Source organism: Rana temporaria, chromosome 10 (assembly GCF_905171775.1).
Source record: "Rana temporaria chromosome 10, aRanTem1.1, whole genome shotgun sequence".
Taxonomy (NCBI): Eukaryota; Metazoa; Chordata; class Amphibia; order Anura; family Ranidae; genus Rana; species Rana temporaria.
Window position 1 is genome coordinate 136,015,721 of NC_053498.1, and position 26,973 is coordinate 136,042,693.

Sequence of the window (26,973 nt, forward strand, 5' to 3'; positions counted from 1 at the left end):
CCTGGCGACTGTGTCATTGGATTTAATTGACAGCAGCAGTAGTCAATGGCTTCGCTGCTATCAATCTATCCAATCATTGCCGATACTCCGTGGAGAAGAGGATGCCAGGGACACGCAGAGCAGGTAAACGGGCTCAGGTAAGTAAAACGGGGGGGCTGAGGGGGGGCCTGCAATTGCCAGGAGTTTTTTCACCTTAATGCATAGGATGCATTAAGGTGAAAAAACACGAACCTGTACAACCCCTTTAACGCATAGAATGCATTAAGATAAAAAAATAAAATAATTCTGCCTTTACAATCAATCACTTTAAAGCGGAGTTCCACCCAAAAGTGGAACTTCCGTTCATCGGATTCCTTGCCCCTCTCCGATACAACAATAGGCACCTTTTGGGGGGGGGGGTGAACAGGATACCTGTCTTGGCAGGTATCCTTTCCCACTTCCGGGAGTTTGGGCTGCGGCCTGTGACGTCAGCACGGGGCTCCCTTCCCCTGGCCGCCGTGCCAGTAGGAGAGAGGAGCAGGGCCTCACGCATGCGCAGTAGTGTTCCTGGCGTGAAGCCAAAAGGTTACAGTGCCGGGGACCCTTACCCGCAATGGCAGCACCCGACAGCTGATGGAAACATCAGCTGTGGTGCCAACATCGCTGGACTCCATACATGTAAGTGTCCATTTATTAAAAGCCAGCAGCTGCAGTATTTGAAGCTGCTGTTTTTTTTAAAAAAAAATTTGGGGGGGGCGAACACCGCTTTAAAGAAAGCTCCATTTGTGTGAAAAAAAATTATAAAAATGTAATTTGGGTTGTCATAGAAAAATTAATATTGCATGTAAATAATTAAAATAAGCTATAAAAACATTTTTGTCTATATAAAAATTAAAGCAAAAAATAGCGCTGCGAAAAAGAGAAAAAGTATTACATTTATTGATACAGAGAAGACACTTTTATTAATCCCATATTTACAACCATAACATAAATGATAACTTTCCACCACAGGGTACAGTGTTGCATTACCGCGCAATTGTCATTCAAAGTGCGAAAAGCCTGAAAGCTGAAGATTGGCCTGGGCAGGAAGGGGGTGAAAGTGCCCGGTATTGAAGTGGTTAAAGCTATAAATCAGTGGGAAGAAAAGGACCATCTATGAAAAGCTGTAACTACCAATCAGATTGCAACCTGCGTTGGAAAAACACAGCTTGAAATGTGATTGGTTGGGATGAGCCGTTGAGACAGTAGTTCTCTCCTTTTTAGACAGGAAAAAACAGCGCTGTTGCTTTTTCACAATTTAGCAATTAAGTGAATCTAGGAAGAAATTAATGTGATATCCCCACCCCCCCCTCGCAGTATCTAGCGGCTTGAAGTGACAAGCGCAGATGTCCCTCACAAGATCCGCCATCATGCTGACTGATGCACCGGGGAACTAATCGCATGTCAAACACAAGATATTTTATGTAATAAATTACGGGCAAAAAGTAATTTCAGCGTCATTTATCAGCATTATTATCAGTCTTGTTTATCCGGATTAATCAACATTTTAACTCCATGTACTTCATACGACGATAAAATAGAGGCGACCGTCATTCAAAAAAAAAAGTGAGGGCATTTTGCGGGGGAAAAGGGTTAAATTGTTTTCTATTTATTTTAACGCGGAAAGAAAGCAAGGTTGGTAATAAATTGCAGAATTGTCAGTAAACAAGGAAAAAAGGGCGATTTTTTTTAAATGTCATAAAAACGACTCCATAAATCTAACCAGCCACGGCAAAAAAAAAGAAAGAAAAAAATTGCTAATTTTGTGACATGCCTAATACGGGTCTCGGGATTGGGTGAGGCCGTTGCCATGGCGACCGTGAAGCAGAATATTAATAACTAAGGCCTCACTCACTCACAATCTATGGGGTAATTACATTTACATTTTAATTTAGGAAAACACATCTATTATGATTTTCCCCCCTCTTCCAAACAACAGCACTGATTTATAATTAATTAAGAGGGCCAGGATAGGATATTTGACAGGGGGTTATTGAACAACACAAGTCAGATAAGAAAAAAAAAGAGGAAAAAAAAAAACGTTTAGAGAAAAAGGTCACCATTTAATGCTAAGGGAAGTTTGTAGCCGATCGTAAAAATGTACGTCCCATGGGTGTATTTTTGCTTTCTATTTAGAAAGGCTTTGCTTCTGTGGACTTTTCTCCCTCTAATTGTATTGCAAATTTGGAATGAAAGGGTTAGTCCACCCAAAATGTATATTTCCATTTTTAGTAGATGCCGGTTGGGTGAATCGCCATCACTTTTTACACCTCTTGAAAACACCAAGACTTACCATAAATGAAAGATAAATGGGCATACAGAGAGAGGGACCCCTAGAGATGGGTATGGCTGGTAGGGGGAGCTCTAAAAAGAGGAAAAAAAATAATAATAAAAAAATCTCAGGGGCCTAGCGTTTGGTGATTAACCACTTAAGACCCGAACCTTTAGGCAGCTAAAGGACCTGGCCAGTTTTTACTATTCGGCGCTGCGTCGCTTTAACTGACAATTGCGCGGCCGTGCGACGTGGCTCCCAAACGAAATTGGCGTCCTTTTGTTCCAACAAATAGAGATTTCTTTTGGTGGTATTTGATCACCTCTGCGGTTTTTATTTTTTGCGCTATAAACAAAAATAGAGCGACAATTTTGAAAAAAAAAATGCAATATTTTTTACTTTTTTTCTATAATAAATATCCCCCAAAAATATATAAAAAAAAAATTTTTTCCCTAAGTTTAGGCCGATATGTATTCTTCCACCTATTTTTGGTAAAAAAAAAAAAAATCGCAATAAGCGTTTATCGATTGGTTTGCGCAAAATGTATTGCGTTTACAAAATAGGGGATAGTTTTATTGCATTTTTATAAAAAAACATTTTTTTTACTACTAATGGCGGCGATCAGCGATTTTTTTCGTGACTGCGACATTATGGTGGACACTTCGGACAATTTTGACACATTTTTGGGACCATTGTCATTTTCACAGCAAAAAATGCATTGTTTACTGTGAAAATGACAATTGCAGTTTGGGAGTTAACCACAAGGGAGCGATGAAGGGGTTAAGTGTGACCTCATTTGTGTTTCTAACTGTAGGGGGGTGTGGCTGTAGGTGTGACATCATTGATTGTGTTTCCCTATAAAAGGGAACATGCGATCAATGACAGCGCCACAGTGAAGAACGGGGAAGCTGTGTTTACACACAGCTCTCCCTGTTCTTCAGCTCCGAGGACCGATCACGGGACTCCAGCGGCGATCGGGGTCCGCTGGTCCCGCAGTCACGGAGCTTCGGACCGGGTCGCGGACGCATGCCCACGACCTACGGCTGGGCACTTAAAGAGGACGTGCCTGCACGTGCTTGTGCCCAGCCGTGCCATTCTGCCAACGTATATGTGCAGGAGGCGGTCCTTAAGTGGTTCAAAAAAAAAAAAATTTTCTAAAACCATTATTTATTTATTTTTTATGATTGCGTAATCCATTCTCTTTTTTTCCTACTTAGATATGAAATTCTACCCAGAAGGGAAAAATTTTAATTTCTTAGACCTGTCTTTTTCAATCAGGGTGCCCAGGCAGTGGGCACCCTTAGGTGCCTTCAGGTTTCTTAAGGAGTGCCTTGGCAAAATGCCCAAAAATTGCCCCAAAATGATATAGAAGCCAGCGGGTAGATCAAACCTGCCTTTTAGTTACACAAAGCCCCAGGTTTTCATTGCGCACCCTTCTAGCCACTGGCATTCTAAACAATTACGTAACTGGTTGATAAGGGGGATATCCGGAACCGGCTCAGCATCCCCGTTTGCTCCACCCCTGCCCTCTCTCTGCCAGTAGAGTGTTGGTAGTTGCTGACTTTAACCACTTGAGGACCGGCGCACAACGATATACGTCGACAAAATGGTACGGCTGGGCACAAGGGCGTACATGTGCGTCCCCTTTGAGAGCTAGGCTTACCTATAGGTTAAAGTGGTCTGTATGGGTTTACAACCACTTTACCAGGTTTGGAGAAATGCTGTCAAGTAAGAATGCTTTCATATGTAGGTTGAAACACAGTCATTACCGGAAACAGAAACAGCTGTGTATTAGGCTTAAAACTGGGTGAGGAACAGCCAAACTCTGCTACAAAAGGTGAGGTTATGGTAGACATTTTCATGTCACAGGCCATACACCATGGCAAGACTGAAAACAAGGTAGTTAAACTGCATCAGTAAGGTCCCTCCCAGGCAAAGATTACAAAGCTCACGGTTTTCAAGATGTGCCGTTCAAGCTCTTTTGAAGAAGCACAAAGAAACAGGCAACATTGAGGACCGTAGACGCAGTGGTCGGCCAAGGAAGCTTAAAGCGGAGGTCCGCCCACCGCTGCAAAAATTAAAAGCCAGCCGCTACACATACTGCACATTGTGAGAAGCTCACAGTGTGCAGTGAAATCAGAGTAAGAAGTTTTGGTACAGGAGAGGAGCGGGTACAACTGTGTAAGACTGAAGGGAAGGCTGGAAAATCAACTTTGAATTACCATGAAATCACCTTATAAATAATTTGTAAATATGTTTACAGTGATATGCTTTTGGAACAGCATGTTCCAACAGCTCAAAAATGTATGTAAATTATAAAAACGTTAAAACAGAGGGCTGGTAAGGTTTGAAGTAACCTATAATAAATGATTGCTGAATGAGATATATTTTATTGTAACAAACCCTACCTTCCAACGTTCCAATGAAAAAAAGGTCGGAGCTTTGCCTACGGTGTCCACTTTAGGGTGTAACTATGTTGTGCCACACTTCATTCCTCCTAGCAATGCCACTTGTCCACTTCTAGGCTACTAAATTTCCCTTTTTTTAACAAGGAATACAAGGGCAGCCTTGTAGAACAATGGGGTAGATTCAGAAAGCAATTGCGTCTGCGTAACCATAGTTACGCAGCGCAATTGCGTAGTTGCGCCGGCGTATCGACTGCTCCTGATTCAGAAAGCTCGATACGCCGACTGCAGCCTAAGATATGACTGGCATAAGGCTCTTATGCCGTCGTATCGTAGGCTGCATTCTTACGTTGGCCGCTAGGTGGCGTTCCCGTAGTGGTCAGCGTATAGTATGCAAATTGCATACCAACGCCGATTCACAACCCTACGCGAGCCCTGCGTACGCATTTTACGTCGATTGCGTTCGTCGGGTTCTGCGTAAGGCTGCTCCTGCTATTAGCAGGGGCAGCCAATGCCAAGTATACCCGTCGTTCCCGCGTCGCAAATTTTAAATTTTACGTCGTTTGCGTAAGTGAATCGTGAATGGCGCTGGACGCCATTTATGTTCACTTTGAAGCAAATGACGTCCTTGCGACGTCATTTGCCGCAATGCACGTCAGGAAAGTTTCCCGACGGAGCATGCGCACTACGTTCGGCGCGGAAACGCGTCTAATTAAAATGATCCACGCCCCCTACGGGATCATTTAAATTACGCGCCCTTACGCCGGGCATTTTTAAGGAGCGCCCGCGCAAATTACGTAGCTACTGCTTCATGAATGAAGCGTAGCGCACGTAATTTACGGAGGCGCAGCGTTGAAACGGTACGCTGCGCCTCCGTAAGAGGGCGCAAAAGGTAGCTGAATCTTCCCCAATGATTGCAGCAAAAAAGGTTTGAGAGATGAGAAGGAGGAGGTTGGAAGGTAATAATCGCTTCTGACACTTATCCTAGAGTTGGGTTAACTATAACCAATTGTCACCAGCCTGTATCACTCCTTCCTTACAGGGCAGTTTTCAAAACTAAGATAGTTTAACTGTCATTACTACATTTTAATCATTTTTTGAGAGGTATTAAAAGCAGAAATTTACCCATAACAACTTGATAAAAAAGAATGTTCTTTAGCAAGGAACATACATTCCACAATAATAATTATGCTACCAAAACTAGTGGGTACTGTAAATTGCCTCCAGCATTGTCCATGTCTCTTCTTGCTGGAGGCTGCCATTTTTCTGAAGCCCAGAGCACCTGAACAGCAGTAAATTATAAAGTGGAACTAAACCCATCGATTTAAAGTGTTTGTAAACCTATTCATACAAGTCTTTGCCAGACCCTCTATTAGAGCCTGGCATAGCACACACCGTTAGTCTTCTTTAAAAACGAGGCTTCTAAATACCTGTTTAGAGCAGTCTTCAGGCCGGTCACATGACTCGCGGCCGCTCTACAGCTCCGATATATGGATACTAGCGGTAGACCGATATATTGGCCAATATTTGGCAATTTTTGATAAATCGGCATCGGCCAATTATTATCAAAATTAGGCCGATATTTTACACTGACCACCGTTCCTCCTCCCTTCTCCACACTCAGCAGATCTGGCAGCATCAAGCGCCGCGCTGAGTGTGAAACTGACAACAGAGGAGAGAGAGAGAGGAGCTGTCAGCTCGATGTCGGGGGTGGGCGGGACCCAGCAGCTATATTACACCAGCCAATGGGATGGTATCTGGGCGGGCCGCTACGTGTATGTGGCCCCACACCCTTTCTAAAGCAACCCAATCATTGGCTGGTGTAATTTAGCTGCTGGGTCCTGCCCACCCTCGACATCGAGCTGACAGCTCCTCTCTCTCTCCTCTGTTAGTTTCACACAGTTACACTTGGCTTAGTGTGAAACCTGCCAGTGCCACCGCAAATCAGTGCCATCTGTCAGTGCCACCAGCCACTGCCAATCAGTGTCACCCGCCACTGCTAATCAGTGCCACCTGCCAGTGCCATCTGTCCCAAACTAGTGCCACCTGTCCGTTCCAAACTAATGCCACCTGCTAGTGCCATTCAGTGCCATCTGTCGGTTCCAAACCAGTGCCACCTGCCAATGCCAACAGTGTCATCTGTCGGTTCCAAACCAGTGCTACCTGCCAATGCCCTTTCTTTGTCTCAAAGAGGAGATATCAGGGCAAGTTGATTTAAATCAAGACTTTTTACTAGTGATTTAAATCATGACAGGGCTCTACCTTGTTTACACAGACAGGGCTCTGTCCTGTGTGAATTCATGATGATTGCAGGCTGCCGGTGGTAATCCATTGGCCGGCACCCGGTGATCGACATCTGCTGTGCTTAATTACAGCACGAACAGGCCGCCGGCAGCATGGCCCCTACCCAGACATGTCAGCTCACTTACTATGTACAGGATCTAGCTCAGCCGAGCTGCTTTGCCACCATATAAGTTATAAGGGCGGCAAGCGATTAATAACCCGGCTTGCCACATACAAAATAAAAACAAATTTGGATGCAGTTAGGTTGCCAGGTTTTAGCTATTCACAAGCCTGTGACTGGACAGTGAAAGGAGAAGCAGCAGACTGATGAGCTCCTTGTTAGCACATAAGAGATGCAATACTATGGATTGGCTCCATCAGCTGCTCCTCCCTTTCCCAGGTTTGAGCTCTGCTGTACAAGGACTGCGAAAGGCCAATACCAGATCCAATTCAGGTACTCCAACTTGCTTGCATTTAAAAATAATGTATTCATGAGTACAGGGCTACATTAATTGGCGTCCTTCATATCTGCCTGGGGTTCAGCTTTAATACATTTTATTTGGAGAAAATGAACCCAAGAAGAAAATGGGCAAATAAAATACACACAGGCACACGTAGAAAACTGCTTCTTGAAACTGAAATTTTCAGTTTGTTGGAAAGTGTGGACATTTTGTCCCAATGGAGCCGGCAGTTCCAGGAACTAATTAATATTTCATTAACATAAAATATGACTCACTGTATGGCTGAACTGCCAGCTGATGAGATGGTCCTGGGTGGGGCAGGATAGGGGCACCCAAGGGTGGTGGGTCATCATGAGCAGTGCCCGACTGCTGTAGTGCCAACTCAACCTCCTCGTCAGTTAATCCTGAAAAAAAAACACAACAGATAAAAGTCAGATCTTTCTGCTCCTCCGACATCGCTGAGCTATGGTCTGATATTTCAATAAAAACAACATCGTCCAATTCCACTGCTGTCATGTTAAAATATAAGCCAGAAAGGAAAATAGACAAAACGTGAATTATAGCGCTCAATCTCTCAGGCTCGGTGTCTGGGCGGAGAAATTGTTCGAGGTTTGATGTTTCTCATTCAATTTGCTTAATTTCTCAGCAATTTTATTACTGCAGCTCGAGTCTGATACATTGCAAGCTCCTCATCAACAGCAAAACATGGCTCATTTTCATTTGCTCCGTCCGCCATTAACTCCTCTGTCCCCGGGAAGTTGGGCTGCGGGGGGGTGAAGACGTTGTGGAACTGTCCTGGTTAAAGGTTAGCGTCCTTGATTCAGCTCACGTAAAAACCCCCACGAAACCAGACAAAAAGAAAAGAGAATGAAAAAACTAACCAGAGCTAATTATGTAAAGAGGCAGCTCGTTAAAGTGCATCATTACTACAGAGAAGAAGAAGAAGTCTATATTTTATGACAAACGCAGAAATAAAAAGGAAATCAAAAAGCTCACAAAGTGATTATATGAACAGAGAATGGAATACCCAAAGAATGCCAAGTAGTGCTGCCGGGGGATATGCCACGGGCTGTTACATATTTGACCAAGCTTGGTGTCTATGGCGAAACTGGACAATTCTGAGAGTAAATGCTGCTAAAATCTTACAACTTCCTCCCAACTTTTTAGAACTGTTTGTAAGGTTGTTAGAAGCAACAGGGGTGGGCGGGTTTCGGGGGGGCCCCTAATGTTCTTATTGTTCCAACAATGCATGACCTGGACGTTCTATTTTCTTATTGATGTACTATGTATGAATATCTTTCACTTTTTATTACCAAGATAAATGTTACAGGTTTGATGCTGTAGAATAACATGTATACTGTTATAACTCTTATTGTAAAATCCAATGTGAATTGATGGCTATCCGGTATGTTGTATCACTTTGACTGAACTGTACTGTTGAAATACTCAATAAAACGTCTTGAAAAAAAAAAGAAGCAACACTGAGATCACTGTTAACCTTCAAAAACAATGATAACACATTATTCGATATAAAGAAGTGTAGCCAAAACTTTAGTGAGTAAGTCATGTACCACCATATGAGCTTCTGCAATGTCAAAGAACTGCTTGGAATAAGTGACCCAATATATCTTCCCACTTACACCACCAGTATCCAGAAAGGAAATGGTCTTCTTCAGAACGCTTACAAATGCAGACACCTATGCGATTACTTCACAACTCGTAGCTATTAAATGGCACAAGTGGTCATATTCTACAAGGGAGTAGTCCCACCTCAGAGTTGCTGTGAACGATCCACAAAGAACAAGAACCAGCAGTGGGTGTACATCCAAAATAGGGCCGAAACAAACAATCGATTATGAAATTAATCGATTACAATTTTCATAATCGATTAATCGGTCAGTAACATAATGGGGTTAAAAAAAACAAAAATTTGCCCTTTATAGTACAAAAAAGCAAATCGCTACTGTAAATATTACTTTCACTGTCCCACGGTACAAAAATGAACCCCTTACAATTACTCAGGCCGGGGTTCACACCTCTGTTTTTTGGTGCTTTTTGCAGAAACACACTACAGTTCATTTACATGTTTTCCTATGGGACACATTCACATTCATAATTTTTTTTCAGCTGCTGCGTATTTGGAAAGGGCAAGGACTTTTTAACGCAAAACGGTGCCATTTTTTTTTGGTTCAATTTACTTCAATTGGGAAGCTGCAGAAAAGCATGTAATGTGTTTTTGCAGCAATTTGTGTTTTGTAATCTGCCCAACAACAAATTTTTTTTTTTAAGGCTATTATCCGATTAATCGAAACAATAATCGGCCAACTAATCGATTATGAAAATAATCGTTAGTTGCAGCCCTAATCCAAAACTTGAGGAAACACCGGTCAGGATCCGACTCTATTGTGCTTCAGATGAAGAGAAATGCAAGATGTAACAAGATGTATAGAACCCGGGATATTTATCTTGCCAACAGCTGGTCAGTCATAAGTTAAAGGCTTTTAATAGAGTTCCAATGTTGTCAATAAAATACAAAAAAATGCAGTTACAATGCAATTCTCAATGGACCTAACCTGGCCTAAGATGTTTGTAAGGAAACATCTGTTGTGTCTGCAAGAACTTGCATTAGATTGTTAAATTTTTGGAACATGTGGAAAACCCTTCGGTCAGGCTATCTCAAACTTTTCAATACAGAGGAACCCTTGAATTAACTTTCCGATCTCAGGAAACCCCTGCTAATAATAATAATGGCCCGGATTCAGAAAGGAGTTAGGATGGCGTATCTCCAGATACGCCGTCGTAACTCTGAGTGTGAGGCGTTGCATCTCTGCGCCTGATTCATAGAATCAGATACGCCTTACTGTTGCCTAGATACGAGCGGCGTAAGTCTCCCACGCCGTTGTATCTTGGGGTGCATATTTACCCTGGCCGCTAGGGGCGCTTCCGTAGATTTACGCGTAGAATATGCAAATGAGCTAGATAAGCCGATTCAGAAACGTACGTGCGCCCGGCGCATTGATTTACGTCATTTACGTAAGGCTTTTTTCGGCGTAAAGTTACCCCTGCTATATGAGGCGTAGCCAATGGTAAGTATGGACGTCGGGACAGCGTAGAATTTTGCGTTGTTTACATCATTTGCGTAAGTCGTACGCGAATAGGGCTGTGCGTAAGTTATGTTCACGTCTAAAGCATTAGACTATTTGCGGCGTAATTTGGAGCATGCGCACTGGGATAATATTTACGGGTCACAATTAATTACCATACAACACGCCCCCTACCAGCCTATTTTGAATTAGGCGGGCTTACGCCGGCCCATATACGCTACGCCGCCGTAACTTCGGGCGCAAGTTCTTTCTGAATACGGGACTTGCCTCTCAAAGTTACGGCGGCGTAGCGTATATGAGATACGCTACGCCCGCCTAAAGATAGGCATTTCTTTCTGAATCCGGGCCAATATATCTACAACTCAGGATACATTAGTGTGATGGTCAGTGGGAAAAATGCTCCTTACACTTGTGGTTATTGGGAAGAATTATAGATAAAAAGATCATTGGTCAATGGGAACTTATCTGAGAAGCAGAACTGTCTCATTGCTCAAGGAAACCCTAGCAACCTCTGGAGAAACCCTACCTTAGAGCCTAAGCCCAAACTGTACACAGGGCTTCAACTGCAACTTCTACCTCTCTCATTCAACTGTCAATTGGCAGAGCCTCCACTACCCACTGAAGTTCTGGCATCTGACATATCAATGTGGCATTTTCCAGAGCAAAGATGATATAAACTCATTCTATGGATTTTTAACGCGACTGTTCCAAAGCCTGTTAAAAATGTTGATTCTGTCTATGAAGGCAAGTTATCAATTGGTTGTTGTACAAGTATAGTAACTTAGATCTTTGATCTTACTTTGTGAAAAGCAAGAGAAAACACTTCCACATCTAATCTAGTGTAGCTACCCAACATGTGTTATATTATATATATCATATATTATATTAACCCAGGGGCTTCCATGTGTCTGAGGCACCTTCAGGCAGAAGAGAACTTTTGTATATCCTAGTTAGAGAAGATTGATTGGAATAAGGTTTTACATGTAATGGTCTTCTGACATCACACAGCCAAGCCTTCTTGGAGAGGTGGACTGTTCTCCACCAAGGTAGCTTGCGTCCCCTTTTCTAATATTAAAATGCCCATTCCCTCATCTCAAAACATGCACATTTATCCAATGCAAATTTGCACATTTGTACAACGATCTTTTCTAAGAAAGACCACCGAGCAAGTGTTTCATACATGTACTGGAGGCTGCCATCTGAGGACTGAAGCCACCTTAAGCCCCCACTAATAAGATGTTTGGCTTATTGATAATAATGACTGAAAGCCAACCTCATGGTATCACCTCTCTCTATGGGATCCACACTGCATTGGTTGATCAAGACTACCTTTGGAGAAGAGCATCTGGGATCCTTAAAGTGGAAGTAAACCCTTCTATTGTTTTTAGTCAAGAAAGCTGCTATCTTGGCCTCTGAGCAACAATGGGGGTGTTACATTTCTGGCACGTGCCGGAAATGTAACTATTTTTTGTTAAATGGGTGGGTTTAATTCTGCTTTAAGGAGATAATGTTTTCGGATATGGAGGCTGAATGCATGGGTGCCTTCAAAGTGTATTTGCCATTTCTACGTTGGGTTGGTGGCATTCTCTTTTGTGGATGTGGCAGCTTTTTACTCTTTCAGGGTTTTTAGTTACTTTTTGTTACCTCATTGGTATTTTGCCTGTTTTGCCAGCAGGCTATTTGAAGAAGACAGAAAACACAAATTGTTGACCCATGCTAGGCAACTGTGAGATGGCGTATGCCGCGTACACACGATCAGTCCATCCGATGACAACGGATGGATGGACCGTTTTCATCGGTTAACCGATAAAGCTGACTGAGGGTCAGTCGCGCCTACACACCATCGGTTAAAAAAACGATCGTGTCAGAACGCGGTGACGTAAAACACAACGACGTACTGAAAAAAAGGAAGTTCAATGCTTCCAAGAATGCGTCGACTTGATTCTGAGCATGCGTGGATTTTTACCAATGGTTGTGCCTACTAACGATCGTTTTTTTCTATCGGTTAGGAATCCATCGGTTAAATTTAAAGCAAGTTGGCTTTTTTTTAACCGATGGTTAAATAACCTATGGGACTCACACACGATCGTGTGTACGAGGCCTTAGAAGAAAAACACATCTACGAGGATACCCTTTTCTTTTCTAACCAAACCCCTTGTATTTTCAGAAGACCTTCAAGGAACAAAAAACATTTGAAACCAATAGTAATGGCTAGTCAACAAGATCAAAGTATTGTGGTTTCAGCGCTTGATAATTTGCGTTCTTTATTTACACGTATAACGCGACACACAACAAGGGCATCAAAGACACAAGGACCCTGTCCCACCAACACAAGGATGAGAAGAGGTTAACAAGAGACGATTGTCCGAGAGAGAAGGACGCTGAAGCGTCGGCTGTTATTATAAACTCCTTGCCGTTGTTTATCACCAGCCTGACTAATGCAGTTTTTTTTTTTTGTTTCGAATAATCTAATGCAAATTAGACACACGCGTCTCCCAGTTGATTGCTATCTGAGCTGAATAATCTGCGAGACACCAAGGGGACACAAGGCAAGGACTCGGAGCCGAGTAAAAAAGGCTTGACAGTCGCTCAGTAACCAGCTAAAAAACCTACTGCAAGCAGAAAGGTTTTTCAACACAACTTGTGAATTATTTTGCAGATTCCTACTAACTACTTCTCAAAGAACTATTTAATTTAAAAGTGGATAAATAATATAGCAACAATGCCATTTTGTGAAAAAAAAATATATATATAAAAATCATGTGTCCAACTACCGGTACTTGTACAGGAATGGCTTGATATTGCCTCTGGTGTGCACAAATCTAGGCCCATAAGACATAGTTTGACCAGTTTGGAGTGGAGGAACTCGTGTCCTACAACTCAACCCTACTAAACACCTTTGGGATGAACTGGAACACCAATTCTGAATTGGTACAAATTCCCACAGACTTGCTTCAAACTCTTGCGAAAAGCCTAACAGAATGGAAGTTACAGCTACAATGATGGGTCAAAATCTATATTGGTATCCGTGGTTTAGGAAGTAGAGACGTAGAAATTGTATGTACATCCATGGGAAATGGTAATGTGACAAATCAGCTGTAATTCTTTTTAGCCACTCTAATGATTTGCACACTGTAGTCAAAAGAGGACACCACTATTTACTAAACCAGGGTTAGTTGGAACCCTAAAGCTTCATACACACAATAGAACAAAAAAGTGTAGCGCATAAAAGAAGAAGATCACCCGAATAAATGGATGAATGGATAGTGCACCAAAGAAAATAATGACGACAAAATATCACCCAAAAAAAATATAAATTTGTTCTATTGTGATAAATGTATATAAACACTAAATAGTGTGTATATAAATTCCTTAGTGGAAATAAGTGAAAAGAAGTCCAATGTGATAAGAATTGGTTGTAATAGTCCCAATGCCTCGGAATGAAGTGCAATGAAGAAATCCACCACCGATCATTGAAAGGAAGGCTTACCGGAGCAGTGCCGGCCCAAGACATTGTGCTGCCTGGTACCAAGAATGAAATGCTGCCCCCCCCCAAAAAAAATTATGTTCACCAAAATGCCCCCACATCCATTATTTTATATCATGATAACTAAAGTGGACCTATCATGGCTCTATACATGTATATAGGAGTATAAAAAGAACCCGTTATGGCTCTATTCATGCAATTAACCCCACAGTGGAGCGGAGAGCGGAACGGGAGAAGCGGTCGGGCGGCAATTAGCCCCACAGTGGAGTGGAGAGTGGAGCTGGCGGAATGGGATGGCGTGTGGGCAGGAAATTTGCTGCCCCCCTGAAAGTGCTGCCTGGTACAATGGTACCATCGGGTCCCATGGTAGGGCCGGCCCTGTACTGGAGGTACTGTGCCCTAATGGACATATGCCCAGAGGGTCAGTAAAGCAGGATATAAACCACTCTCAGGCATGGATCGTCAGCTGCAATTCTCCCGGAGACATCTTGCACGTCAATCAGAGTCCAGGAAACCCAGTGATCGAATCAGGTGAATGATCGCTTCCAGGGGTACTCAATGTAGGCCAAAAGTTTAAACCAATGTGTAGAGATGTAGAAGAAGAAGAGAAAGGCACATATCGTAATACTGAAAGGTACCAATGTTTAATGTAGGTAAAAACACTTACATTCTAAAAGGTGATCAGCGCTTTCATATGTACAAAGTGGCAGTGGTAGGGGGGTAGTAAACAAATAGTAAAACAATTAACCCCTTACAGTAGTGATTATTTGCTCTTTTTGTAATTTATTTTGTTTTTTTTAACCCCATTATGTTACTAAACATCTCAGGCCGGGTTCACACCTCTGTTTTTTGGTGCTTTTTGCAGAAACCCACTACAGTTCATTTACATGTTTTCCTATAGGACACGTTCACATGCCTGTTTTTTTTCCAGCTGCTGCGTATTTGGAAAGGGCAATGACTTTTTAACGCAAAACTGCGCTATTTTGTTTTTTTTTGTTCAATATACTACAATGGAGAAGCTGCAGAAAAGCATGTAATGTGTTTTTGCGGCAATTTGTGTTTTGTAATCTGCCCAACAACGAATTGGCCCAAAAAAATGTAATTTTTTTTATTTTTTATTTTTTAAAGTGGTGGTTCACCCTCATTATCAACATTTTAGCATTAAATTAGGCATAGTAGCGCAAGCTACAGTATGCCTGTATTTATTTTGTTTGCCCCGTACTCACTGTGCAATCCTGTATTGAAGATTCGGACTCCCCGCGGGGAATGGGCGTTCATATCAAGAGGGAAGATGATTGACGGCCGGCTATGGCACGTCACGCTCCCCGAAGATAGCCAGAGTAGGTCTCGGCTCTTCACGGCGCTATACGGCGCCTGCGCACAGACTATGCGCAGGCGCCGTGAAGAGCCAAGTCCTATTTCGGCTATTTCCGGAGAAGCGTGACGTGCCATAGCCGGCCGTCAATCACCTTCCCTCTGTATAGGAACGCCCATTCCCCGCGGGGAGTCGGAATCTTCAATACAGGATTGCACAGTGAGTACGGGGCTAAAAAAATAAATACAGGCATACTGTAGCTCGCGCTACTATGCTTAATTTTATGCTAGAAGAAAAAAATATATATATATATTTTTTTTTATAGGGTGAACCCCCGCTTTAAGGTTATTATCCGAGTAATCGAAACAATAATCGGCCAACTAATCGATTATGAAAATAATCGTTAGTTGCAGCCCTAGTTAGAAAGCATTTCAATGTTTCCGAGTCATGAAATGTTCCTGTAACATTTTGCTGTGCACAGAAATGGATCTATAATTTTCATTATCCAGAGGGGGCTTTGCCAATATTGACCTCACCCAGGTTATATATATTTATGGTACAAAAGGAGGGGAGGGAGGTTGTGAGGCTCAGAGTCTTTAGCTTCGGCAGCGGCTCAGAAAATGGGAGCCATTAGTCCTGTCAACTCCCGCTGGGCGCTTGCCCGTTTCATGGCTTTTGGGTCAGCCTCACTGACTTTAACATCAGCAAGATTAGAGCCCCGGCCAAGTGTCAGCGGCACGGTCTGCAGGTCTTACCACCCATACGCTTTTATTTAACAGGCCGAAGAGCAACGCTCCAAGCTCCGTCTCCCACAGTCTCCAATAGGCAACATGTATATCATCTTTACTCTTCCAATCGCCTTACCAAAAAAATCATTGAAATCTTCCAATGGAGCCCACTGATTGCTTCTTCTGTGGCAGGTTCATGCAGCTTACAGCCTCATTAATAGAACAAACTGGGACACCTATAGGCTCATCAGATGAAGCAAAAACCTCCAATAGTTGTATATGTTATGTGATTGGTCAATGGTTGCCAAACTGTGGCTCTTTGCTTGCTTTTATCTGGCCCAGGAGGCATTATCCCCCGTCCCCCCAACTGTCAGCAACAGTGAAGCATAGTTCCCGCCACTCACACCGACAATGGAACACTGCTCTTCCCACTGACACCAATGATGGAGCACTATTCCTCCCACTGATGCCAATGATGGGGCACTATTCCTCCCACTGATGCCAATGATGGGGCACTATTCCTCCCACTGATGCCAATGATGGGGCACTATTCCTCCCACTGACGCCAATGATGGGGCACCATTCCTCCCACTGACACCAATGATGGGGTACTGTTCCTCCGACTTACTCGGACACTGGGACACCATTTTTCCCACTGACACCAATGATGGGGCACTATTCTTCCCACTGATGCCAATGATGGGGCACTATTCCTCCCACTGACGCCAATGATGGGGCCCTGTTCCTCCCACTGACACCAATGATGGGGTACTGTTCCTCCGACTTACTCGGACACTGGGACACTATTTTTCCCACTGACACCAATGATGGGGCACTATTCCTCCTACTGACACCAATGATGGGGTACTATTCCTCCCACTGACACCAATGATGGAGCCCTGTTCCTCCCACTGACACCAATGATGGGGCACTATTCTTCCCACTGACACCAATGATAGAACACCATTCCTGACACCAACCAGGGTTGCCAACTATCAGTAAATTACAAACAATTTGTAAAATTCGTAATTTTTGCATCTGTCCATAAATGTCCATTACGGACATACAGGCCACACGTCTATAATGGACAGATGCAAAAATTACATTTTTTTTTAAAACGGTTTGTAAATTTACTACAAAGTTGGCAACCCTGACACCAACGATGGCACACTATTTCTCCCTCTGACACCAATTATAGAGCATTATTTCTTCCATTGATACCAAATGATGGGGCACTATTCCTTCCACGATACCAACGATTGCACCTTATTTCTCCTATTGACACCAATAACATGGCACTAATCTTTCCACTGATACCAACAATGGGGCACTATTACTCCCTCTAATTACTTCCACTGACACCAGGACATTTTCTCCTCCCCCCACTGGTCACAGTCTAGCCCCCTCTATAGATTGAAAACCAGTAAACGTGCCCTTTGTTTATGAAGTTTGGAGACCCCGCACAATGAGAACCGCACCATCTTGCGTGCTGGGCAGGAACAAATCAAATATGAAACCGCCACAACCCCCCCCCCCCTCTAATTTTTACACAAGTGGCAAGGAGCAGTAAAAACAGAAGGTTAATCCACATTTTCACCGCCTTCACTGCCAGTGTAATTTTTACAGTAACCAGTGCATTTGTTTATTTTTAGCACTGTTCGCTGCAAAAATGACAATGGTCCCAAAATAGTGTCAAAAGTTTCCGATGTGTCCGCCATAATGTCGCAGCCATGATAAAAATCGCTGATCGCCGCCATTACTAGAATTTTTTTTTTTTTTTAATAAAAATGCAATAAAACTATCCCCTATTTGGTAGACACTATAAATTTTGCGCAAACCAATCATCAAACACTTATTTACCCAAAATATGTAGAAAAATACGTATCTGCCTAAATTGAGGAAAAAATAAATTGTTTTTATATCTTTTTGGGGGATATTTATTATAGCAAAAAGTTGAAAATATTTTTTTTTTTCAAAACTGTCGCTTTATTTTTTGTTTATAGTGCAAAAAATAAAAAAAACGCAGAGGTGATCAAATACCACCAAAAGAAAGCTCTTTTTTTTGTGGGAAAAAAGGGACGCCAATTTTGTTTGGGAGCCACGTCGCACGATACGTCCACGGACAGCGCATGCACCGTTCGTAAAAAGCGGCATTTACGTGGGGTCACGAGTAATTAACATAAAACACGCCCACCTCCTCCACATTTGAATTAGGCGGGCTTACGCCGGCCCAGTTACACTACGCCGCCGTAACTTACAGCGCAAGTTCTTTCTGAATACGGGACCTGCTGCTGTAAGTTACTACGCCCGCCGAAAGATACGCAAATGTATCTGAATCCGGGCTAGAGTGTTTCAGAGCGGCTCCAAGTGTCACCGGCGCCCCCGCACCTCTGGCCACATACGGTACTGCACACCCCAGAGAAAACGCTTACAAAAGTCATGATTTAAAAAAAAAAAAAAAAGCTTGTATTGCGAAACGCTCGTAAACCACGTTAGACGAAGGTTTTACTGTAGTTTGCTTAAAAAAGTAACATCTATCTGGAGCAATGTTCCAGGTTTTCTTGCATCTATAGCTCCCCTCAGGACAAGAAAGATCAGAGTTGCCCAACTAAAAATCTTCAACAGATACCTCAAGAGCCTGTAATGATCAGGAACAAATTCAGTTTTTAAGATGGACGTTTCTCTTCCCCAAATATAGGCTACCAGTTCTATATAAAGTTGGAGGGGAGTGGGGGGGGGGGCTCTAACACCTGCAGGAGGCCCCGCCAGCGGCACCCGGAGGTGACGGCCGGAGGCCGCCGCGGCGGCAGCGAGGGGGTTAAGGTTGACTAGAAAGATCATGCAGGGCGAGAGAGCCGTTAAAAGTCCTCGGCTGACCCTTAAGACCCCTATTTCCCAGAGCCCTGTATAAAATTGAATTTTTTAAACATAAATTACACGTAATGACGACACAGTAAAAACTAACAGTAATGGAAAGCTGTGCTGTATTTCATTAGGCGAGCGTATTCGCTGCTACCTGATACAGACGGCTCTTGTTTATGAGTTAGTGTGTTAGCAGATGTGGATAGAGGCATTCTCCTCGACCTTGCTCTTCTCATTGGGGCATGAAATTACGATGCCAGCACCTTCATATTACAGCCATAAATACTGTAAACTGCAAATTTAAGCCAACGGCTCCTATTGTCTCTGAACATAAAGCTGATCGGTATTTATTTAAAAGGGGCGAGGGAAAAATATTATATATCACATTGTTTATGGGCTCTGCACCCCTCCCCCCTTGCAAAGCGCCAAATATCTCTGTATAGAAGAGTGTACATGTGTTATATATATATATGTGTGTTTATATATATATATATATATATATATATATATATATATATATACACATACATACATACATTTTTTTTGTGTATGCTTATTATATTTAGAGTAAAAACATTTTGGATTTTCTTTTTACAATTTATGCTGATTTTTTCATTTTTTTTTTTACTTACCGTATATACAAGTATAAGCCGACCAGAATATAAGCCGAGGCACCTAATTTTACCACAAAAAAAATGGGAAAACGTATTGACTCGAGTATAAGCCTAGGGTGTCCATCTGCATGCCTCACTGTGCTCATGCCTCACTGTGCCCATGCCTCACTGTGCCCATGCCTCACTGTGCCCATGCCTCACTGTGCCCATGCCTCACTGTGCCCATGCCTCACTGTGCCCATGCCTCACTGTGCCCATGCCTCACGTTAAACATGGTAGTATATAGAAGGGGTGCCCGGCTTTGAAAAATCGGTGCTCCCCGGCCGTAGGTCGCCAAGACAGTAAACTTATAGAGGAGAACTAGGGCTACATGTGTGACAATTTTCAGGTCCAGGGGACCTACGGCGGCCGGTACCAGGTCCCCAACTTACCAGAGAAATTACTGTTTAACATGGGAGTCTATAGAAGGGGTGCCCGACTTTGAAAAAAATCGGTGCTCCCCAGACGTAGGTCCACCAGACAACAAACTTTGCACACTTGTAGAGGAAGAGTGGGGCTATATGTGTGCCAAGTTTGGGGTCCAGGGGACCTACGGCCGGCCGGTTCCGGGTCCCCAAAGTTACCAGAGAAATTACCGTTTAACATGGGAGTCTATGGAAGGGGTGCCCGACTTTGAAAAAAAAAAAAAAAAACGGTTTCCCCCCCGGACGTAGGTCCCCCAGACAACAAACTTTGCACACTTGTAGAGGAAGAGTGGGGCTATATGTGTGCAAAGTTTGGGGTCCGGGGGACCTACAGCCAGCCGGTACCAGGTCCCCAAAGTTACCAGAGAAATTACCGTTTAACATGGGAGTCTATGGAAAGGGTGCCCGACTTTTGAAAAAAAAAAAAATCGGTGCTCCCCGGACGTAGGTCCCCCAGACAACAAACTTTGCACACTTGTAGAAAAAGAGTGGGGCTACATGTGTGCCAAGTCTGGGGTCCAGGGGACCTACAGCCGGCTGGTACTGGGTCCCCAAATTCCGGGAGATCAGGCGCAAAAAGGTGACTCGAGTATAAGCCGAGGAGGGCATTTTCAGCATCAAAAAATGTGCTGAAAAACTCGGCTTATACAGTACTCTGTGGATTCTACAAAAAAAAAAATAAAAAAATGTACATAGGTCGGTCTTAACCACTTAGTAACCGCCCTATAGACAATATACGTCTACAGGGCGGGTGGTTAACTCTAGGAGGGCGTCAATGTACGTCCTCCCAGAGTCCGTCTCCCGCGCGTCCCCTGGGACGCGCACACGGGAACATCCATGACCGCCGGGTCCAGAGGACCCGGCCGATCACGAATCGCGGTAAACGGCCGCTGATAGCGGCCGTTTACCATGTGATCGCTCCGTCCAATGACGGAGCGATCACATGTAAACAAACCGGCGTCTTTTGATGACGCCGGTTCCTCCCTCCTCTCTCTGTACCGAGCGGTACAGTGTGAGAGGGGGGAGCGCGGGTGTCAGCAGCGCTGTGGATGGATCTGTGACTATTGCAGTCACAGATCCATCCATCCCTGCTCAGCCATCCCTGAAACCCCCTGCAATACCCCCCCTTACAATACTCTGCAATACTCTGCATACCCCCTACAATACTCTGCATACCCCCTACAATACTCTGCAATACTCTGCATACCCCCTACAATACTCTGCATACCCCCTACAATACTGTGCAATACTCTGCATACCCCCTACAATACTGTGCAATACTCTGCATACCCCCTACAATACTCTGCATACCCCCTACAATACTCTGCAATACTCTGCATACCCCCTACAATACTCTGCATACCCCCTACAATACTCTGCATACCCCCTACAATACTGTGCAATACACTCTGCAATACCCCCCCGGCAATACTCTGCATACCCCCCTGCGCAATACTCTGCATACCCCCCTGCGCAATACTCTGCATACCCCCCCTGCGCAATACTCTGCATACCCCCCCTGCGCAATACTCTGCATACCCCCCCTGCGCAATACTCTGCATACCCCCCCTGCGCAATACTCTGCATACCCCCCCCTGCGAAATACTCTGCATACCCCCCCCTGCGAAATACTCTGCATACCCCCCACCTGCGAAATACTCTGCATACCCCCCACCTGCGAAATACTCTGCATACCTCCCCTGCGCAATACTCTGCATACCTCCCCTGCGCAATACTCTGCATACCCCCCTGCGCAATACTCTGCATACCCCCCTGCGCAATACTCTGCATACCCCCTGCGCAATACTCTGCATACCACCCCCTGCGCAATACTCTGCATACCACCCCCTGCGCAATACTCTGCATACCACCCCCTGCGCAATACTCTGCATACCACCCCCTGCGCAATACTCTGCATACCACCCCCTGCGCAATACTCTGCATACCACCCCCTGCGCAATACTCTGCATACCCCCCTGGGCAATACTCTGCATTGCTCCCCGGCAATACTCTGCATTGCTCCCCGGCAATACTCTGCATTGCTCCCCGGCAATACTCTGCAATACCCCTGCACAATTACTCTGCGCAATTACTCTGCAATACCCCCGCACCAATACTCTGCAATACCCCCGCACCAATACTCTGCAATACCCCCGCACCAATACTCTGCAATACCCCAACACCAATACTCTGCAATACCCCCGCACCAATACTCTGCAATACCCCCGCACCAATACTCTGCAATACCCCCGCACCAATACTCTGCAATACCCCCGCACCAATACTCTGCAATACCCCCGCACCAATACTCTGCAATACCCCCGCACCAATACTCTGCAATACCCCCGCACCAATACTCTGCAATACCCCCGCACCAATACTCTGCAATACCCCAACACCAATACTCTGCAATACCCCAACACCAATACTCTGCAATACCCCAACACCAATACTCTGCAATACCCCAACACCAATACTCTGCAATACCCCCGCACCAATACTCTGCAATACCCCCGCACCAATACTCTGCAATACCCCCGCACCAATACTCTGCAATACCCCCGCACCAATACTCTGCAATACCCCCGCACCAATACTCTGCAATACCCCCGCACCAATACTCTGCAATACCCCCGCACCAATACTCTGCAATACCCCCGCACCAATACTCTGCAATACCCCCGCACCAATACTCTGCAATACCCCCGCACCAATACTCGGCAATACCCCCGCACCAATACTCGGCAATACCCCCGCACCAATACTCGGCAATACCCCAACACCAATACTCTGCAATACCCCAACACCAATACTCTGCAATACCCCAACACCAATACTCTGCAATACCCCGGCTAATACTCTGCAGTACCCAGAAAATACTCTGGGAAAAAAATTCGTTTTAACCACTTCCCGCCCGCCGGCCGTCATGACGTCCTTGACTTTGTGCAGGGATATCTAAATGATGCCTGCAGCTACAGACATCATTCAGATATCATTTTTTTCAGCCGGCGATTCCCTACACCGTAAGAACAATCATGTCGGCTGTTCCGCCTCTTGATCGTTCTTACGGGAGGCGAAAGGGGACGTCTCCCCTCCCTTCTCCCTCTGGTGCCTCTTCTGACTCACCGCTACGATCGAAACCAGGATCGTTTTATTTTTTTTAATTTTTTTTCAGGCTTCCCAGCCTAGAGGTGAGATGTGGGGTCTTATTGACCCCACATCTCACTGTAAAGAGGACCTGTCATGCTATATTCCTATTACAAGGGATGTTTACATTCCTTGTAATAGGAATAAAAGTGATCAAAACATTTATTTTTGGGGAAAAACGTATCAAACTAAAATAAATAAAGTGAAATGAACAATAAAAATATTTTTTTTTTTTTTAAAGCGCCCCTGTTCCTGCGTGCTCGTATACAGAAGCGACTGCACACGTAAGTCCCGCCCACATATGAAAACGGTGTTCAAACCACACATGTGAGGTATCGCTGCGAACGTTGGAGCAAGAGCAATACTTTTGGCCCTAGAGCTCTTCTCCAACTAAAAAGATGTAACCAGTAAAAATATTTAAAGCGTCGCCTATGGGGATTTTTAAGTAGCGAAGTTTGGCGCCATTCCACAAGCGTGTGCAATATTGAAGGGTGACATGTTGGGTATCTATTGACTCGGCGTAACTTCATCTTTCATATTATGCAAAAACATTGGGCTAACTTTAATGTTTTTTTTTTTTTAAAAGCACAAAACCGTTTTATTTCCAAAAAAACGCATTCGAACAATTGCTGCGAAAATAACGTGCGCGATAAAAAGTTGCAACGACCGCCATTGTATTCTCTAGGGTTTTTGCTAAAAAAGCATATATAATGTTTTGGGGTTCTATGCAATTTTCTAGCAAATAAATGATGATTTTTCCATGTAGGAGAGAAATGTCAGAATTGGTCTCGGTGCTCCAGAACGCCTGATGGTGCTCCCTGCATGTCGGGCCTCTGTATGTGGCCACGCTGTGTAAAAGTCTCACACATTTGGTATCGGCATACTCGGGAGGAATAGCAGAATGTGTTTTGGGGTGTAATTAGTGTTATGCATATGCTGTGTGTGAGAAATAACCGGCGAATATGAACATTTTGTGAAAAAAAATAAAAAAAAAAAAATCTTGATTTTGCAAAGAATTGTGGGAAAAAATTACAACTTCTAAAAACTCACCATGCCTCTTTCTAAATACCTTGGAATGTCTTCTTTCCAAAAAGGGGTCATTTGGGGGGTATTTGTACTTTTCTGGCATGTTAGGGTCTCAAGAAATGAGATAGGCCGTCAGTACATCGGGTGTGATCAAATTGATCAATTTTCAGTAATTGGTACCATAGCTTGTAGACCCTATAACTTTCACCCAGACTAAATAATATCCCATTTTTTTTTTTTTTTTTTACCAAAGATATGTAGCAGTATACATTTTAGGCCAAATTTATGAAGAAAAATTAATTTTTTGCAAAATTTTATAATAGAAATGAAAAAAAAATCATTTTTTTACAAAATTTTCGTTCTTTTTTCATTATTAGCGGAAAAAATAAAAACCGCAGAGGTGATCAAATACCACCAAAAGAAAGCTCTATTTGTGGGAAAAAAAGGACAAAAATTTCATTTGGTTACAGTGTTGTATGACTGAGTTATTGTCATTCAAAATGTGAGAGCACCGAAAGCTGAAAATTGGTCTGGTTATTAAGGGTGTTTAAGTGCCCAGTTGTCAAGTGGTTAACCAAGCATTCCAAGGCTATTTCACTTTTAGTTCAGAAGAACTTTCAATGATTCTTGGCCTAATGCTGTAAAATACATAATTTATGAAAGGAAGCATTAAAAAAAAAAAAAAATAGATGATGCCATATAGTCCAGAAGTTTGTTTCTAAACTGAATGTGTTGGTGTATGGTTATAACAAGCTTGTTGGACATCCCATTTCAAAACCATGCCCATTAAAAGGGACGTTGGGGTCTGTTTTTTCGAAATCATACACGGACCAAAGAAGCCCCGCCCCCCCCCGGTCGGCTCCAAGACTGAGCGATCAAAGACAGCTGATCGCTCAGGTCTCAGAGCTCCATGAGTAGAGAGCTGGTGACCTACTGCAGTCCGCGCTCTCTGCTCTGCCCCCCACCCCCGTGCTCACGGGAGTGGCTAGCTCAGGCTCTCAGCGGCTCGCTAATAGGCTGGGCCAGGTGTCGGTCCAGGCATGTGGGTGGATCCCAACGTTATTGTTCACGATCTTGCCTGAGCCTGGACGGGCCTTGTGAAGTCAGCCGACTTCAGCCCGCTGTCTGCTGGAAATGGGTTACAAAAGTGCAGAACGAACTGCAATCCTGTAAAGCCACAGGAGAAGGACAGCCAAACAAGCGCTGGTTGTACTTCTTTAAATATAGAGTGAGTGCCCACCTTTAACGGTGTCCTTTTCTCTTCCAAGGCTTTCCACAAGATTTTGTAAAGTGCGTCTGTGGAAATTTGTGCCCATTTGGCCACAAGAACATTTGTGAGGTCAGGTTTGTATATTACTTATGGTAACAAACCCCTTGTCACCCAGGCCAATTCTGAGACTTCGCTCCTACATGTAAAAATCATCATTTTTTTTGCTAGAAAATTACTCAAAACCCCCAAACATTATATATATATTGTTTTTAGCAGACACCCTATGGAATAAAATGATGGTCTTTGCAACTTTTTATGTTACACGGTATTTGCGCAGCAATTTTTCAACCGTGTTTTTTTTTTTTTATTAAACCGTTTCTTTCATGAAAAATAAATAAAAAAACACTAAAGTTAGCAATTTTTTTTGGTATACTAAGCCACACTCCTCTCCTGTACATACTGCTCACTGTCATACCCTCCACACCTCTCTCCTATACATAGTGCCCACTGTCATACCCTTCACATTCCTCTCCTATACATAGTGCCCATTGTCATACCCTCCACACTCATCTCTTGTACATACTGCTCAGTATCATACCCTCCACACCTCTCTCCTATACAAAGTGCCCATTGTCCTACCCTCCACCCTCCTCTCCTGTACATACTGCCCACATTCATAAACTCCTTTATTGTACATAGTGCCGGCTGTCATACCCTCCACACTCCTCTCCTGTACATACTGCCCCCATCATACCCTCCACACTCCTGTCCTTTGGATACTGCCCACTATCATACCCTCCACACTCCTCCCCTGTACATACTGCCCACTGTAATACCCTCCACACTCCTCCCCTGTACATACTGCCCACTGTGATACCCTCTACACTCCTCCCCTGTACATACTGCCCACTGTGATACCCTCCACAATACTCTCCTGTGCATACTGTAACCCAACATTGCCCTCCACACTCCTCTCCTGTACATACTGGCAACTATCTTTCTCTCCACATTCATCTCCTGTACATACTACCCTCTATCTTACCCCCCCCCCCCACTAGTATAGTGGCACTAGTATAGTGTAGTACTAGTATAGTATAGAGTAGTGGAACTAGTATGGTATAGTAAGATATACTATAGTGGCACTAGTATAGTATACAGTAGACATGTGCATTCGTTTTCGTTAGAATGCATTTTCGTCCGAAAATCTGTTTTTTTCGTTATCGTTTTAACAAACGATAACGAAAGTGCAAGAAACGAAAACTGAAAGATCCGACATAAAAAATGCTTTATTTTCGTTGCGGTAAAAATTTGATAGAGAGATTCGACGACATAGGGAAAAGATTCGACATCATGGAGAAAAGATTCGACATTATAGAGAAAAGATTCGACACTATAGAAATAATAGATTCGACATTACAGAGAATAGATTTCGATTTATGAGAAAATAGATTCGACATTATAGAGAATAGATTCGACATTATTACTAGTCATACAACATTAGAATTCTTGTAGGCGGAATATTCGAACGGAAATGTACGATTTGACGTAAAGATTTGACGTTTCGTCGAATATTTTTT

At 43.6% G+C, this 26,973-nt stretch overlaps 1 protein-coding gene across 1 annotated transcript in view; it reads right to left on the reverse strand.

Moving 5' to 3' along the window:
* PEX14 (peroxisomal biogenesis factor 14) overlaps window positions 1-26,973 on the reverse strand; it is a 197,803-nt gene that overhangs the window by 44,346 nt on the left and 126,484 nt on the right. The window contains exon 4 of the mRNA XM_040326349.1: window positions 7,715-7,843. Within this exon, the coding sequence (XP_040182283.1) occupies window positions 7,715-7,843 (129 nt within the window). The remainder of the gene's footprint in view (window positions 1-7,714; window positions 7,844-26,973) is intronic.